At 50.3% G+C, this 16,970-nt stretch overlaps 6 protein-coding genes across 6 annotated transcripts; 4 read left to right on the top strand and 2 right to left on the bottom strand.

The window, feature by feature from the left end:
* TGAM01_v203733 (hypothetical protein) lies at positions 1-1,004 on the top strand (the record flags this gene model as incomplete). Its single annotated transcript, XM_018805978.1, has 3 exons — positions 1-88; positions 155-244; positions 298-1,004. The coding sequence occupies 3 exons, from the start codon at positions 1-3 to the stop codon at positions 1,002-1,004; spliced, it is 885 nt and encodes a 294-aa protein (XP_018660696.1).
* Positions 1,005-2,339: 1,335 nt separating this feature from the next.
* On the top strand, positions 2,340-5,896 carry TGAM01_v203732 (hypothetical protein; the record flags this gene model as incomplete). The annotated part of the gene is made up of 2 exons (XM_018805979.1): positions 2,340-4,463; positions 4,523-5,896. 2 exons carry the CDS (start codon positions 2,340-2,342, stop codon positions 5,894-5,896), a joined length of 3,498 nt encoding a protein of 1,165 aa, XP_018660697.1.
* Positions 5,897-8,594: 2,698 nt separating this feature from the next.
* On the top strand, positions 8,595-10,008 carry TGAM01_v203731 (hypothetical protein; the record flags this gene model as incomplete). The annotated part of the gene is made up of 2 exons (XM_018805980.1): positions 8,595-9,087; positions 9,230-10,008. 2 exons carry the CDS (start codon positions 8,595-8,597, stop codon positions 10,006-10,008), a joined length of 1,272 nt encoding a protein of 423 aa, XP_018660698.1.
* Positions 10,009-10,885: 877 nt separating this feature from the next.
* Positions 10,886-11,662, bottom strand: TGAM01_v203730 (golgi apparatus membrane protein TVP23; the record flags this gene model as incomplete). The annotated part of the gene is made up of 4 exons (XM_018805981.1): positions 10,886-11,040; positions 11,105-11,388; positions 11,467-11,512; positions 11,569-11,662. The coding sequence occupies 4 exons, from the start codon at positions 11,660-11,662 to the stop codon at positions 10,886-10,888; spliced, it is 579 nt and encodes a 192-aa protein (XP_018660699.1).
* Positions 11,663-12,271: 609 nt separating this feature from the next.
* TGAM01_v203729 (hypothetical protein) lies at positions 12,272-13,168 on the top strand (the record flags this gene model as incomplete). The annotated part of the gene is made up of 1 exon (XM_018805982.1): positions 12,272-13,168. The coding sequence occupies one exon, from the start codon at positions 12,272-12,274 to the stop codon at positions 13,166-13,168; it is 897 nt and encodes a 298-aa protein (XP_018660700.1).
* Positions 13,169-13,456: 288 nt separating this feature from the next.
* Positions 13,457-15,512, bottom strand: TGAM01_v203728 (hypothetical protein; the record flags this gene model as incomplete). Its single annotated transcript, XM_018805983.1, has 3 exons — positions 13,457-14,718; positions 14,771-14,825; positions 14,886-15,512. 3 exons carry the CDS (start codon positions 15,510-15,512, stop codon positions 13,457-13,459), a joined length of 1,944 nt encoding a protein of 647 aa, XP_018660701.1.
* Positions 15,513-16,970: the final 1,458 nt, after the last annotated feature.

The raw sequence follows: 16,970 nt of genomic DNA, 5'->3' as shown, positions 1-16,970 counted from the left end.
ATGAGAGGAAAACGGTCAAAACAATATCGCAAGCTCATGGAGCAATTCTCCATGACCTTCGGCTTTCGCGAACCGTATCAGATTCTAGGTTTGTCTCTGCGAATGTCTCGTGACGGCTACTGATCAGCATATTAACGGATTTTTTGGATTTTAGTGGACGCGGAAATGATCAAGGATGCGAATAGATTCACAATGGATCTGGCGCCTGCGCTGGAAAGGACAGTCCACGGAAAAGTGAAGCCATGTGAGTAACGACGCCTCCAAGGAATCTGAGATGAATGCTTATAACGCGACCAGTAATTACTCAATGCGAAATCCGAAAATTATACGCAGACAAAGACCAGCCTGGCGGCAATGCGGCGATTGAGCTGGCGAAGACATTCGAACGAAGGCGCTGCGGTCACCACCCCGACCAGTACCCCAAACCTCTCGAAACGATAGAGTGCATGCAGTCCGTCGTCGATCCCAAGTCAACAGGCGAGAATAAACATCGCTACGTGGTCGCAAGCCAAAGCTTGGATGTTCGAAGGATGCTTCGAGGAATCAGAGGCGTCCCGCTGATATACATTAAGCGGAGCGTCATGATCTTGGAGCCCATGGCAGACGAGAGTGTACAGATCCGAGAGCGAGAGGAGAAACGAAAATTCAGAGCAGAGCTCAAGAAACCGCTGGGCAAGAGGAAACGCGAAGACAAGGATGAAAAAAATGAGGGCGAGGCCGATGGTGATGGAAGCGACAGCGACGAAAACAAGGCAGCACCGGCATCCGGATCAGAAAAGAAACCTAAAAAGAACAGAGGAGTCAAGGGAGTGAACCCATTGGCTATGAAAAAGAAGAAGGCCCAGCCCTTACCGAAGAAGGCGGCTGAGAAGAAGCCAGATGCCGAATCAGATGCACCAGCCAAGCGGAAGCGAAGAAGAAAGGCCAAGCCAGAGGATGGCGCAACAAATAATGCGTCAGAGCCGAGCGCAGCGGCTCTTAGCAATGGTGGGGAGGAAAGCTGAAGGGCTTATTAACAGGAAGACCGAAACGGATTGGAGTCATTATCAATGGTAATTTGAGGTGGATAATGGAGCATTGGATGGCGCTCCTGTGATTGAATGCTACGGAGTTATAATATTGTGATATCAAGCACTTGCCAAAAATAGATAGAGCGAATGTCAATATGGGTACGATTACCAGGCTACGAGCTGCAGTCAAGAGTCTGTCTGCTGACGATTGCAGGATACATGTGCCTCAAGTGTATGGAATGCAGATTGAATGCCATTCATGGTGAGTTGTCTCAAAGCAGCAGAATATCTATGACTCGCACGTGCTGTTTCATTTGACAGCGATTAATAAAATTAGAAAGAAGAGTAGAATAATGCGTATCGTAAATAGCTGGTTTGGTCTGCCTAATTGAGCAAATATCAATATTTATAGAATTGGCGGCTTCTATTGGAAAGCTGCCGCTAAACTACGTCGACGTATCACATGTTTAGACAGCTACTGCGGATACCTAGGTAAAGTAGTAAGCATAGCAGGATAAGAACGGTAAGAAGAAAAAGAGGGAATAAAGTACGGCGAAAAGAGAGAAGAATAAAAAAAAGTAAAAGGGACGTTTCAAGCGACGAATTAGGAAAGCTGGTGCTCCGCCCCACGCCGGGACTGACACTGACACTCTCTTATATCCCGTCCCTGGCTTTGAACACGGGGGCAGTGCGCAATACCTTGTGGCTTATGTAGAAGGATCGCGATATGATGACTGTGACAGAGGCTTTATAATCCCTGGCCATTATGCGGCTTTACTTACAAGCAAGAGGCTCGTCTCCTCTGTAACTGTGAATACGAATGCGAGTGCGCTGCCACTCTGGAAATTGCATGTCAAGCACACGATGCGGAGAGAGCCGGGACTGGACTAGGCCGACTCCTCTGATACCTAGACTACAGAATTACAGCCCAACAACGAGGCCTCTTCCTCCACTGCTCTGCTTATTTCCTCACGAGAGTTGACCGAGGCCGTGTTACAGCCCGGCCATTCATTGGGCTGCTCGTGGTGTCAGCCGAACGCCGGATTTCGCAGCCTGAAAGCGGCAGCGCCTCCCGCTAGCTGGGCCACTAATTTTAATTTAACGACGTAACCGCACTTTGCAACACCGCCCTCTACGGTTGTGCGCGCATCCATCTCCAACTTCGCATCAAGAATACTAAAAAGAAAAATAAGGAAGACGGCGTTTGCTTCACAGAGCCTGCCTCTCTCCACCACCATCACGTCCCATCCATGCCCCTCGCGTGTGCCGCCCCGGTGGATGTGGACGTGATACTCAGCAACCCCTCCTCGCATCCCTTGTGACAGGACAATGGCCAGCGTAAGCCAGGATGCAGAGCCCGCGGCCGCCGGCCATGCGACTCCAGCGCCACCAACGAGCACAGCAGCGGCTGAAACCACGGCGGCGGTTGCTGTACTAGAAGTCGACGACTTTGGCCTGCCGATCAAGAAGTACATAACGCCGGTGGCAGAGCCCGCAGACTCGGATGCCCAGGATGCGACAGACGATGCGAATACGGGCAGCGAGACCCGGAATGGGACACACGAAGCTCAAGCAAACGACGAAGAGGCAAAGGAAGCTGCTGATAATAAGAGCGGACACACGTCAGGCGGCGATACTGTAGATGCCGAACCCAAAGATGCCGAAGAAGCGAGAGCTGCGGCCACTTCGCCCATACAACGGGAGACCACGACAGAGACAGTCCATAAGGAACCCTCGAGTCCATCGATAGATGCTTGGAAATCGGACCCTGTTTCACCATCTCCAGCAAAGGATGCTCCAGCAGCTGCAGTACCTTCTACACCAAAGACCCCCAACAACACCACCGGATGGGGCGACAAGTATGCCCAGGCAAAATCGCCCGAGGGATCAAACCAGACACACAGACGAGACATAAGCTTCTCGAGTCCCGCTAATGGAAAGGGTATCTCGGAATACTCTCATCAGCACGTTTTGATGCAACCAGAAGAACATGGTGACAAGCCGAAAGAGGACGATGATGGCGGCTGGCAGGAGATGCCATCCTATGCCAGGTATGACATGTATGACGACGACGACCGGTTAATTGCTCGAGAGCATGATGCAGATGAGGACGAAACTTATGGCTATGCGGGGCTCGGAGGCGCTGGCAAGGGATATACACGCGTTATCATGGATGAAGATGCCGAGTCGGCAACGAGCATGGACGAACACACACAGTACTTATTCAAGGACCCTAAGGGCACGAGCATGGGCGAAGATGACGAGGCTAGAGACGCCGTGTCCCAGATGCAGGCTACAAAAGACCTTCTCACCGAAGGCCAGAGGATTGCATACGTTGGTGTTGTTCGCCTGGAAATTGTAAACCTAGTGAAAGAAGCCGAGCTGGAAATCACAAGAGGTGCCAAAAGGCAGGTCGTCATGGGCGCCGAAGCAGTCAAGATGTGGGGTCAAAAGATGATGATTCGGCTCTACGCTCACATGGACATTAGTGATGCGGAGCAAATCATGATTGAGCAGCTTGCCGCCCACGGCGTCATGGCTCAAGACCTCACACCTGCTCTGCTCGCCAACTCTCGAGTTTCAAACCCCATGGCTGAAGAGAAGAGCGTCGGGTCACCCGGGACACCGAAGTCTGGCCGCTACCCGCCGTCATACACAGAGGAAGATGAGAAGCCTGCTGAGATGCCGCCACCGTATGAAACGCATATTGGTGAGGAATTGCCAGAGGTTAAGACGCCGTCACAGATGCCGACAACAGAGAAAATCGACATTGACCTGCGATGGACCATTCTCTGTGATTTATTCTTGATACTCATTGCAGACTCAATATATGATGCGCGGTCAAGAACCTTGCTTGAGCGGGTCGCCAAGAGCTTGGACATCTCATGGATCGACATTTGCAAGTTTGAAAAGAGAGTGACGGATGCGCTGGAGATACAGCAGGCAGCTGAAAAGGAAAACTGGAACGAAGAAGAGCACATGGAGCACCGGAGAAAGATGGCCCTGAAGAAGAGATATATCATGATGGGCCTGGCCACCGTGGGAGGCGGTCTTGTTATTGGTCTCTCGGCCGGTCTACTTGCCCCTGTCATTGGAGCTGGCTTGGCAGCCGGCTTTACAACTATCGGAGTCACAGGTACAAGTAGTTTTCTGGCTGGAGCAGGAGGAGCAGCCATCATCACGTCTAGCGCAGCGGCCTCAGGAGGGATCATTGGTGGCAGGGCAGCCGGTCGCCGAACCGGCGCTGTCAAGACCTTTGAGTATCGGCCGCTACACAACAACAAACGTGTCAATCTTATTGTCACGGTGTCGGGCTGGCTGACGGGAAAAGTCGATGACGTCCGCTTACCGTTCAGTACGGTTGATCCTATAATGGGTGATATGTATTCGGTATTGTGGGAACCAGAAATGCTTCGTAGTATGGGCGATACTATTAACATTCTGGCTACTGAGGTGAGCAATTGGATCATAATTTTTCTTACAGTTTGAAACTAATGATGGAACCCATTTAGGCACTTACTCAAGGTCTGCAGCAAGTCCTGGGCAGCACAATTCTTGTCAGTTTGATGGCAGCTATCCAGCTTCCTGTGGTTTTGACTAAACTCTCCTACCTCATTGACAACCCCTGGGCAGTATCCCTGGACCGTGCAACAGCCGCAGGTCTTATTCTGGCCGATTCGCTGATAGAACGAAGCTTGGGCACACGACCCATTACTCTTGTCGGATATTCACTTGGTGCTCGCGTCATCTTCTCCTGTTTGAGAGAGCTTGCGAGAAAGGGCGCATATGGACTTGTCCAAAATGTGTACATCTTTGGATCACCAATCGTGGTGAGCAAGGATGAATTCCTCAAGGCACGATCAGTGGTTTCAGGCCGCTTTGTAAGCGGGTATAACCGCAGTGACTGGATTCTCGGCTACCTCTTCCGGTTGACAAATGGAGGCATCAGGAAAGTCGCCGGACTGGGTCCCCTGACCGACTGCCCGTGGATTGAAAGCATTGACGTGACAGACCTCGTGGCCGGCCACATGGAGTATCGTAAGGCCATGCCATCTCTTCTCATCAGATGCGGGTGGCTCGTTAGCAGCGAGGAGTTTTCGGAAATTGAAGACCCAGATCCCGATGATCATCAAGGACGACAACGAGAGCTCATCAATGAGATTGAAGAAGCGCGCAGAGAGCTAGAGAAGGAGGGCAAAGCAGAGAAGAGGGGAAGCAAGTTTGGAATATTCGGCCGGCGCAAGAAGGGAGAACGGCAGGAATGGGAGATTTACGAAGATTCAGGCAAGGGCCCAGCCAAGGATGAAAAGAAGACTGAAGGCAGCGATGGCAGCAATTACGGCGTGCTGTTTGACATTGACGCCATCCGAGCGGAGCTGGCCAAGGAGGCCGAGAATGATGGCGGGGAGGAGATTCAAGTGAAGGAAATCAAGTCGACGCTTCCACCGATGAAACTCGACTACTCGCCAGTGACTTCTCCAAGTACGCCGGTGCGAGGAGCGACCCTGGGGCCACGGGACTCATGGCAGACGTCAAAGAGCGCCGAAGTATTACCAATACGTTCCTCGAACGGTGGTTACAGCCCGCGTGAGCCGCCGGCAACGACGACGACGCTAGGAACGCCCGCAGCACAATCGCCAGCATTACGATCGCCGTATCACTATGAGCCGAACCCGCACGAAGAGGAGGAGATCTCCATGACGTTTGACACATCTTTCCACGAGCCTGTTGCCCGGCGCCACTCTGCGTTTGATGAAGGGCCAAGTAGGCCGGAAATTAAGACGACGAATACGCTACCAACTGCACCAAATGTTCCAAATCCATGGAATGATTTGGATGATGATGAGTTTGGCAAGGAGCAAGAGATTTCCATGACGTTTGCGTAATTGCAGAACCATCTGAGACCTGATATTCTCTTCACTTTTTCTTCTTGCTATATATCTTTGCGCGTCATAAATGGGGTTGGGTAATCTCTTGTCTTTTTTTCGTTTTGCCACCTGCGTTTTATTCCGGTTGTCATCTCTCCACTCCCTCTTGTTGCTGCAAAGATATATTGGGGGTTCGTGGAGGGATTTTTAGGTGAATCTGGATGGAGAATGCTATTGATGACGTATGGCTTTCTATTTTATTTTATTGTTGAAACTTATGGGATTTGATTTCATGAATGGGGAGAGGTGTCTTGATGTTGAATCTACTTGGCGCTGGGGCTGTACGGAGACAAGATAGATGTGCGTGGCTAGAAGGAGATATAAAAAGAAGGAGAACAGAAGAGAAGATGGATTTATTAATAGAGGAAAAACGCATTCAGACTATTGCCAATATTAGCTGTTGTAGATGTTTTATATGATTACGTACCTTGAGTAATGGGTCGGAGGTTGTTTGTCATGCCATTGAGGACTACAGTACTACTGCTAGGTACATACTAAGTGTTGGCAGGCATTAGTCCAACGCTCTATATGCGACTCTATTGTCCAGCAGTGCACCGGCTATTGAGCTGGATGGTCTGCGTTGCATGAATTAAAACAGGCTATTCCCAAGCCACCATGCAATAGCAAGTGGGTGTCGAGGCAAAAAGTGTCGTTCGATAGGCTGGAGGATGAGGAGGTGGCCAAGCACAAGTTCTGGATTGGATGCTGGGCTAGTACTGTAAGTTGGTATCAGCTCCTTTTATCACGCGGGCCAAGCCTGGTTCTACGCCAATTAGAGGCAGTGGACGCGAGGAGCTGAAGATACTATTACTTCAATGTCAAATGTCTATTGCTCTATACAAGTTATACAAGCTCTGGCATACCCTCCCCCAGCTAAACCATCACCAACACAGATACCAGGTAACCTAGCACTACTCGTACAAAACCCCTTCACAAGGCAGACCACAAGCCATTTAACCCAATCCATTTCCCATCACAACTTCCCCACCTCTACAAAAGTCAATCCCCCATGTCGGTCAGCCGCGGTGGAGCCTCTTCAGCCTCACCCGGCACCTTCGATAGGCTGTCCCTGGCTGCTTGGCGTTCTTAGCCCGGATCCATTATTTCGAGAGGGAATCTATTCCTAGCTCCAACATGGAGTGATGGATGGCCTCTGATGTCGTATCCTTTCGTTTCGGTGAAGAAGTGGTGCTTCTCTCTTTTTCTCCTCTCGAGCTGCTTATACCACAGATTCTCTCTTCTCTTTCTCTTTGAACTGTTGTAGGTATTCGTGCTCATGTCCCCTTAATCATCCCGGAAAGATAAATGCTGCCGATTCCCATTTTTTTTTTCCCGCCGATCAAACTCCATATCTCATAGACACTAATTTGTAAACATTGGCAGCAAAACGCCCTAGTTCCACCAACCTGTCAGCTTTTCTTTTTTTCTTTCCGCCAGCCCGTCAGCAACTCCGACGCTTTTGAGCCGATCCCCCGTTTTTCCCAACAGTGAAAACCCGCCTTTTCCTTGCTTCTGTCTTCGTTGCTTTTGTGTGTATCTTTGTACAGTATCTATATATACATGCCCGCTAACCGTTGACGCATGTACCTCGCTAGTTAGATTTGTATGAGGCGGTACTTGTATACCACTCCATTGCGGTGTAGTGCTTTGCCCGCAGGACTAAAACCACCATCCATCCATCGTCCAGATTGATGCCATTTTTAGAAAGCCTTACATTCTACCTGGATAGGCCCACTTAAAGACAACTCACTCCAGTCGTGTCTCGTTGCCCATCACCATCTTGCTCTGATCCTCTCTAGCGTCCTCTCCTTTTTATCTCTTTTATCCCTTCCGTTCTTTTCTTTCCATCTCGAACGCCAAAAATAAGAGGGGTCCTGAAGGATGAGATGCGACGTTCGGGCCCGAGTCTGGCCTGGCGCCGCTGCAACCCAACCAAGGACAATAAAAAAGTAGCCGCAGTAGAAAGCAGTGCTAGCAGTAGGTAGTTTTGCCCAGTAGTAGTAATATTAGACGAGGTTCATACCTAGTAAATACCTAGTATAGTAGTTCAACGCAATGAATGGGTGAGCTCCATCTTCAGTCCAAAAGCATCTGAAGCGAGAGACGACCGAAAGGAAAAAGAGAGCAGCTACCTATTGCCGGCAGGATCAACAGCTGCTAGCATCGTTCGCTGGCCTGGTTCCTCTAAAAGACCCCTCCCCGGTCTTACAATCTCACATCGCGTGCAGCTCTGCGCCTCTTTCGAGTCGTCGTCGGTTTTTGTCTGACGAGCCCACTAACAGCAGCTAAACACCCGACTCCAACGCCGACTTACACCGTTCGCCCATTGAACCCCTGTAGGATTGTCTCTGCCCTGCGCCATCGCTCCTCTCTCCCTCTCTCTCGCCCTTCTCTCGTCCTTCTTCTCACTTATTTCTTCTCACTTCTATTCTGCTCTCTTGTTTTTTCCCCTTCCCTTTTGCTCTTTTCCTGCTCCTTTCCCGAACGCCGTTGCAGCTAATCCGGCTGTTGTCGCTGGTGCTGGGGCCTTGCCTAATCTAGGGAAGCCTTACCACACCACCACAACTCCCAACGGATACCTGAGAGTATATATATATATATATATATATGCAACTGTTATAGAAAAAAGAGCAAGGCCTCAAACCGTCCACAGGGAATGGCGAGCCCCGTCTCCAGAGGCGCTGCCACCAGCATCCCGCCCAACAACGTGCCCAACGCCGCCTCTCCAACAAACAGCCTCAGCGGCGGTTCTCTCAACGGCCATGACAACGGCAATGGCGGTGCCCAAAAGGACAGCAGCAGCAGCATGGACATTCTGCCCCACGAGATGCCGACATCGTCGTTCGATATCCTCCCAAACCCTTCGTCCACCCCTACGCCCAGCAATCCCGGCATCCTGCCGCCCACTTCGACGACAGTCATCAGCTTCAACAACACGGCCAGCTTTGGCCCAAACCTAACCGACCGTGTCTTTTACACCGAGTACAGGGCGAAGACCTTTGCTTGGAAGTACGACTCCTCACACACGAATCTGGTCAACATCTCCTGGTATGGCACGAATATCACCGGCAAGCCTTTCAACGTGTCTCAGGCGACTGTCATTGCCTCTGCTGAATTCAATGGGTCTACGTCTCCGGAGTTTATGAAGCGTATGTTCTGGATTTCTCACTTTTCTCACACATGTCTATACACCTATAATGATGAGCCCTTCTCTTTTTGATTTACAGAAAGAAAGATGAAAAATACCCTCGTCTGAAGGGTACCGGCTAACAATGAAATTAAATCTTCCAGTCAGCGACTTCAACGCAGTCCTCAACCTCACAGCCCCCAAAGTAATCCCCTGGTACGAAAAAGAAATGGTCGTCAAAATCTCATGGACAACCCAAGACGAAGAACAAGGCTTCTCCCAATCCGGCGTCTTCACCGTCGCTCGCAGCGACGACCGCTCCTTCAGCGCAGCCGACTTCACTCGTAACGTCACAAAGGCCGAGCAGGACAGGCAGGGCTTCGAATCAATCACCTCCCAGGGCAGCCAGAGCACTCCAAGACCTTCCGGTAGCAGCAGCAAATCTTCTGGCGGCGGCGGTCTCAGCACAGGCGCCATCGTCGGCATCGCCGTGGCCTGTTCCGTCGTCGGCATCACCCTCCTCGCCGGTCTGGTCTGGTTCCTCCTGCGTCGCCGAAGACGCCGCTCCATGGGCGAGGGCTACAAGGCCACGCGCCAGACCACAAACTCCTTCACTGCCGTCAAGGAGGCCCGCCCTTCTGTCGCCGAGTCGCCCATCATCGTATCACCCTTTTCCGACGACGGCGAGGCCCGCGGCTTTTCACACTCCAATATTGCCATTGCCCTGCCGCAGCGGGGCTCGACGCCGAGAGCGGTCCCGGCGATCAATGATGAGGGCAGCAGGGATCGTCCAGAGTCTGCTGCGTCGGGCAACAGGTCGCGCGGCGGCATCGCTCATCTCGTCGAGGACGGCATGACGGAGGCGGATATCCTGCGCCTGGAAGAGGAAGAGCGGCATTTGGATGCGGAGATTGAGCGCGCTGCCCGGAGAGGCTCTTCTTAAAAGTCACCATTAAAGCAGAAAGAGGGAGAATCAGAGGAAAATCACCGCAGTCTCCCCGGCAGAGGCTTTTTTATTTTTAAAAAAAGCCCCTGATCTCGCGAATGAGAAAAGTGATCTGGTGAATCTGGGGAGGCTGCCGTGATTTTCCTCTCTATCTCCTCCTTTCTCCTTTAATGGTCCCATGCTACCGCTCTTCATCCGTGAAGTTTTGTAATCTTTTTTTTTTCCAATGACGGTTTGAGCGCAATGGACGTCACGGCTTATTATATATACGAGCCCAGTCTTTTGATGGCATTTTTTTTGTCGAAGTTTCTTTTGACTCGGTCAAACATGACTGTGGAAATGACGGCGATATCCTGAAAGATAATGACCATGGTTTTTCGCGCGGGCATCTCCCTTCCATCATATTGTTTCACTTTTTTTGCCTTTTCTCTTTAATCTCGATTTGTATATAGACATATACCCTCTGCGCATATTTAGCAGGTTCTTTTGATACCACGAGGGCGCCACTCGCTGTAAAAATACTTTAATAGAGAAACAAGGAAAACAAATGCTAACCTCGAACTCTTCATTGCTTCGTGTTTCCTTATCTTGTATGTGAAAAATGTAGATGGAAGAAAAGGCCGAATTCGATCGAAGAACTCCTTCCAGCCATGCTCTAGGGACCCAAAACGTAGACTTGCTAATATCTCACTCCGCCTTTTCCTCATTGTAAACATCGGCGTGGCTTTTTGACTCAAAATCCGAACATTCTCAAACCAGCACCATGCCGCCATATCGAAGTCGTTATGACAAAACGACAACACACGATTTTTGTAAACTCTCTCCAATCAAAACAAGAATACCGCTCCACACACATAAATCATCTCCTTTGAATTTACGACCTGAACATGCGGCTGACAAAGTTGCTCGCAAGGCTTGTTGCCAAGTTGGTCGATCCGAAGGCGCCACCAGCGAAATTGCTCGCCTGGCTGAATTTGTCACATCGGGAAAAGGCCAGAGTGTTGATAATGGTGAGAGCCAGCGCGATAGCTATATGCCACACATAAGTATACTGAGGAAGAAAAGACAAAACAATAGTCGTAGTTCGACTCACCAACAAGAGGCAGCCACAAAAACTGCAGCCGTATAATCGCCAGAATGGCCATCAATATCCACCACAGCGGCTGAATATACAGCGCCAGCCAGAAAAACCGGCTGTCCGTCGAGTTGATCTGCCTCGTCCCAGCCTCCAGGCTCTCAAACACCCACTGGGAATCGCCCGTCGAGGGGTCGACCTCGTTCCACCACCGCAGCCCGACGAGTCGACGGCCAGCAATGTTTTTGAGGTAGTAAAAGTCGCAGGCTAAGAGGAGAATCGTAATAATGAAAATCATGATCCTGTATGCGCAAACGTCAGCAAGAGGTTATCCGACATTACGTGGAAGGGAGAGCCAGAGAACAAAGGCTGCTACGCACATGCTCTGGATGACCCATAGCCCCAAGAAATATATGAGCACGCTCGCTGCAAAAACCGCCCATTAGCACATGCGACACAATTTGCGACAAGGCGCTACCAACATATCCTGAAGCCCAGAAACGTGAGCAGCGTAATGGGATGGGAACTGAGCCGCCAGCTCAGCGCTCCCTGCTGGGGTTGCGCGGCCGCCTCCATGGTCTATATTGTCAGCGTCTGGTGCGGGTCGATATTGCGGACGAGGGCGTGGGTCAATTCGTGTTAAGCCGTTGTTGTGAGGCAGTTTCGGGATTGTTCGTCATCAAAAGAGCATGAGGTATGCACCATGCAGCTGGGAGCTTCGCGATCAAGCTACCGTAGCTGGTCGACGGTGTCACGGATGGAGGTACGATGTTCCGGCCAAGGTGGGGTCGCTGCATGTACTCGGCTACTCTACTCGGCTGCACGTATACAAGCAGGCATTATAATGTGAGCCGCCACGACGGCTATCCTCATGTTTGTATAAATTGTGATTTGATTCAAGCTGCTATCGCATCTCAATTCGAAAATTGTTTCTTTCGGCTCTCACGCCATAAACATCTGGAGTTCCCCAATCTCAAACTACTGAATTCACTTTTCCATGGTATATTGAAGCCCACACGTATATCAATCACCATCTCTATACGCCTAGCCATCCCTGCAATTCATCATGGCAGCTCGAGCATCTTCCATACTGCGCCGCTCCTTGTTATATGGTTGTCCCCAAATGATCCTTATTCGAGGATGCCTGCTAATATGATTTGTATAGTGCCTGCATCTTCCCAAAAGATGCTCACCAAGTCCCTGGGCTTGACAACAGATAATGTCACGTATGATTTGGAAGATTCTGTAACTCCCTCTCAAAAGGGCAATGCTCGGAATCAGTTGAAACAACATTTATCTGGCCTCACATCGCGCCCCTCCACCATTTCGGAGCTTGCCGTTCGAATAAATGCCGTTTCTACGCCCTTTGCCCTCGATGACCTCACGACGCTGGCATCGGCGGATCGCGTTGATGCTGTTGTTGTGCCCAAAGTTAACTCAGCTGCCGACTTGACGTTTGTCACTGACGTATTGCGGCATGTCGCACCAGCGCGTCATGAAGAGGGCGCAAAAAATCCAATCAAGATCATAGCGCTTATTGAATCTGCACGAGCAGTCATGGACCTCTCAACAATATGCAAAGCCTCCCCTTTTCTTAGTGGCTTGATATTCGCAGCTGAGGACTTTGCACTTGATCTTTCCATAACAAGAACACCTTCACTGGCAGAGTTTCTCTATGCACGATCAGCCATCGTCACCGCGGCTCGATCATACGAGCTGCCAAGTGCTATAGATCTGGTGTGTACCTCTTATCGAGGTAATGACGGCCTGCGGACACTGGAAGAGGAATGTAGAGGTGGAAAAGCCATGGGATTTAATGGGAAACAATGCATACACCCCGGACAGCTAGAAACTGTCCAACGACTGTTTGCTCCTGATATCAAGGATGTAGAGTGGGCTGTTCGCATCACTATTGCCGACGAAAAGGCAGCAGCCGCTGGGCGTGGTGCGTGGACGCTGGATGGGAAAATGATTGATGCTCCAGTGGTGGGCAAGGCCCATGCAATAACTGCAAAAGCGGAACAATGTGGAGTTGATATTCAAGACCTGAGAGCTAAGTGGAGAGATCAAGAGCCAGAGTAGCAACATCCAATATTAGCAGCGCTTGTAAACTCGTCCTACTTTGCTAACAAGGTCCTTTCCATTCTGAGAAAGCTTAATTCCATTGATATCAGCGCCAAAATCCATACCAGGGGAGTCATCTCTAGCATCTAAAGTTTGCTGTGACAGTCGCCATGCCGATCAAGAAAGATTCGAATTCCTTCGCGCTAGGACATGCAAAGAGCGAAATCCCAAGATTCGTAGGTAGCTCATAAATATGCAACAACAAGGCTGTTAGAATGAATAAACGAATAAAGCCCTCAGAAATTCTCAACGCCACATCATGTGATTTGGCTGCCAGACAAATGCAGGCTCCGACTCATTTGGGTTTTCTTCGGGATATGGACGCCTTGAATAGTGCCTCGGGAATGGATCCACTGAGTCGTGGGGCCCATCTTGTTGAGGGGAACGATTATGGTGCCCAATTTCACGCAGAGGCTTGCTCGGCCGTATTCTAGTATCGAAAATATCTGCTTCGGCTGGAAGCAGCACTTTGTCATTGTGGCCCGCAGATGGCTCATCAGCTCCTAGAATTTCGCGTTCCATTCTGGCAATGTACTCTTTGAGAGTCTCACCCGGTATATTGTCAACTATTTGCGATATCCTTTGAGAAACGGTATTTGCTGCTAGGAAAGCCTCTTGTTGTGGTTGGAGGGTTGTGGAATTCGCGGGCCAGTCGATACTGTAGGCATCTCTATGTTGCATACCAATGACTTTAGAGGCATCTAAGCGGTCAAAAGGTGATAAGTCATTGACAAATGGTGGAAACATCGCGTTTGGCGGATGAGGGCCACTGGTACTGTAAAAGCACGATGTCGGAGGCATTCTATCGTGAGGGTAAGTCAAGTCTTCGATTCCCTTTGCGTTGACACCGACCTCCTCAGCCACTCCTTCGCGTACTTCAGGGTTTGGTATTTCAAAGATGGTATTGGGCATGTGAATATCTGCTCTAGAGTTGAATGATTCTGCTCTCCTTCGTCGGAGCGGCTGATCGCCACTAGTCATATCAAGTGACACATTCTCTCTGGCCCGTTGGTGCATCCAGGGGCTCACCATAACGCCTTTATCTTGGTACTTAGGAAAACCAGTCGTATCCCGACCATTGGGCGTGTGATCTTCACGGCTTCTGACAGCAGTAAAATCTTGTTCTATGGTACGCCTCCCCTGAGTTTTCTGAATAAGACTGCGGCTCGAATTAACAGCCGTCGGATGGCTGCGAATTGATAAGCTTCGTGGGGTATGGCTTCGTGGTGTATGGCTATCACGCTGTAGCGGTCGCTCGTTATTGTCTCTATCACTGCGCCGCATACAGGTAACGCTGGAGACAACCGTGCTGGTAGGGCGGCTAGCAGATTCCGGAGGTGGATAGTCTGCTATCAGTCGTTTTAACGCGTCAGTGAAACTCTTAGTTTCGTCCGGGCGAGGATCTCTTTTTTTCCTTTGTTTTGATTCTAAAGTCGGCGGATGTTCCTTTTCGCGTTTTTCGACATATTCGTGGTTCAGGGGTATATCGTTGAACGCCAAGTCGCCCACTACTGAGATGTTAGAAGCAAAGTCTGCCTGAAATTCATAGCATATACGCACGTGAGGCCGAGCTACGCCCGTTGACGAATAAGCCTGGAGTGAACTTCTGTTCCAGCTTTCGAACGTTAGTTCCTCTCTTGGTAACTAATATCAAGAGATGAATTGGAAAACTTACCGTGATTTTCTCTCCTGGGTTCGCAATGGCCGAAGAGCTAAAATTTGCCATAACCTCTCGGCTAGACCGCACCCTTCCCTTCTTTGACACACGAGTCGAAGATTTCTCTCTATTTTTCTTCCTCACTCGCTCTTCCTTGGACTTCATGGTGTCGTAGCGATCTCGTCGAGTTTTCCGTCGGGGTTGCTTCTCGAAAACATGTTTCTTAGTCAACAGATTCTCTGATGTCGTTGATGCTGGTTGTAGGGTATGGCTATGTCGCTCTCCATCGTGCAAGTTCTGGCCATGATCGCTGTCTGGGGCTGGCTGCCGATCTTGATGATAGTATGTCGGATCAGACAGAGGTAATTGTTCTGGACTGTTCTGGATAAATAGATCTGATGATTCGTATAGCCTAGTGTCAGAGTTGGGCTGAATTCGAACAGTCGTGAGCCCATTAGGATGCCACGAGAGATTACTGGAATCAAGGGGACTTTTTGGCTGTAGAATATCTCGAGGAGGATTGTTCTGCATGTGATTTAACCAGGAAGGGATAAAGTCGGCCCGCGAGGAGAGACATTCGTCACTGCCAACAGGCGCTGGAACAGCTGGAATACAGCTCTGGCCTTGGTGGTAGGTCGTACTCATGTTTGTAGAACCACGATGCTTATGACGCGTCATGCTGATGCCAGGTGGCAGCCGACTGGGAACGATTTGATGGCTAGAAAGAATCAAAGCAAGCCACGAGCACGGTGACCGAAAAGAATTTAGCACGGAGAATCAACTGGGCTTGCTATCAAAACCATGGAAGCATTTACGAGTTTGGCTATTGCTGGAAAATATATGTGCCTCCTTTCCTATATACGGCAAGAGCTGTGCTTGCCACGAACCAGCCAGAGGAAGCTGGATACTCGTGTAGGAGGCAGGAAGCAGCTATTCACAGCTGCACATATCAGCCGAGCAGCTGCCATCATTCCCCACCAGCAAACCTTTTTTCCCATCCTTTGGTAGGGAGCATAGTGGCCGTGGCTACCATTGGGCTTGACGCCGCGAGGCATATTCGGGTGTCGCTGAGAACTGGCTGGGAGGTGCATGTATTCATCGACTGCTTGCTGTGCTTGCAATACGTACCTGCTGTACTCTAGGATTGCAGTGGCGCTGCCTAAAGCAGCAAGGTTGTGCCATGCACCGATTTGCTGTCCCATAGGCTCTGGGCATAGAAAAGAGGACCCTCTAAATTAATTAACGTGCGTGCGGCTTGCCCCAAAGCAGCCGAGTGGATAGGTACCCTCCCCCGCTCTGAGAGCTACCAGGCCCATGATTGGCAGCGACTAGCCAGAAGCCAAGATGCTGTACAAGTATAGCAGACGGGACGGCCTTGCCAGATATCATCGTCCGTGGAGATTGCAGGTATGGTGATGCTAGTGAAGCGCAGGAGCAGGGTAGCTGCTGGAGATGGGCTAGTATCTTATGCGAAGAATACCAGCCTCGGAAGCTGACGCCGGCTTTGCTGCTTACAGGCAGTGGTGGCTCGGATCAAGCAACAAAAGAAGCAAGGACGACGTCCCATTCTCCTACTGTACAGTACAAGTAAGTATACGCAAACAACCTTATGCTGCCGTGCTAGTACCAGGTAGGCGGATCTTTGACACAGCCGTTATGAGGTGTGGTAGGACTAATACCACACTAGGGCTGGAGGGCAGCGGTTAATTGCTGGACACAGGCAATGCCTATGCCAGGATAGGTAGTGCCGATATATATGGAGTTATGGTTGCGAATGAGTCTGTGGACACATTGAATGCTCCCTGGGCGATCCTCAGCTAGTAGTAGTAGCAGCTCTCTTACGCGCACTGAGATCTCAAGGCCTGATTACGATTACCAACCGAAACACGAAGCCATATGACCCGCCTTGGAGGCTAGATGGTTGATGGGGTCGAATCCGACTTTCGGGTCGGTGGACTTTTGGGAGTGGAGCCGAGGAAAAGCGCGCGCAAGATCCTGGATTGCCAAAGCTCGGATACCATTCTGCGTCCTTGTACCAAATCGTACTGTATTATTTATGGCCACTATTGCTATAGTAGGTAGCGGCACCAGCATCTGGATCGT

This window comes from Trichoderma gamsii (assembly GCF_001481775.2).
Source record: "Trichoderma gamsii strain T6085 chromosome Unknown Scaffold_10.2, whole genome shotgun sequence".
Taxonomy (NCBI): domain Eukaryota; kingdom Fungi; phylum Ascomycota; class Sordariomycetes; order Hypocreales; family Hypocreaceae; genus Trichoderma; species Trichoderma gamsii.
This window is presented reverse-complemented; position numbering and strand designations above follow the sequence as displayed.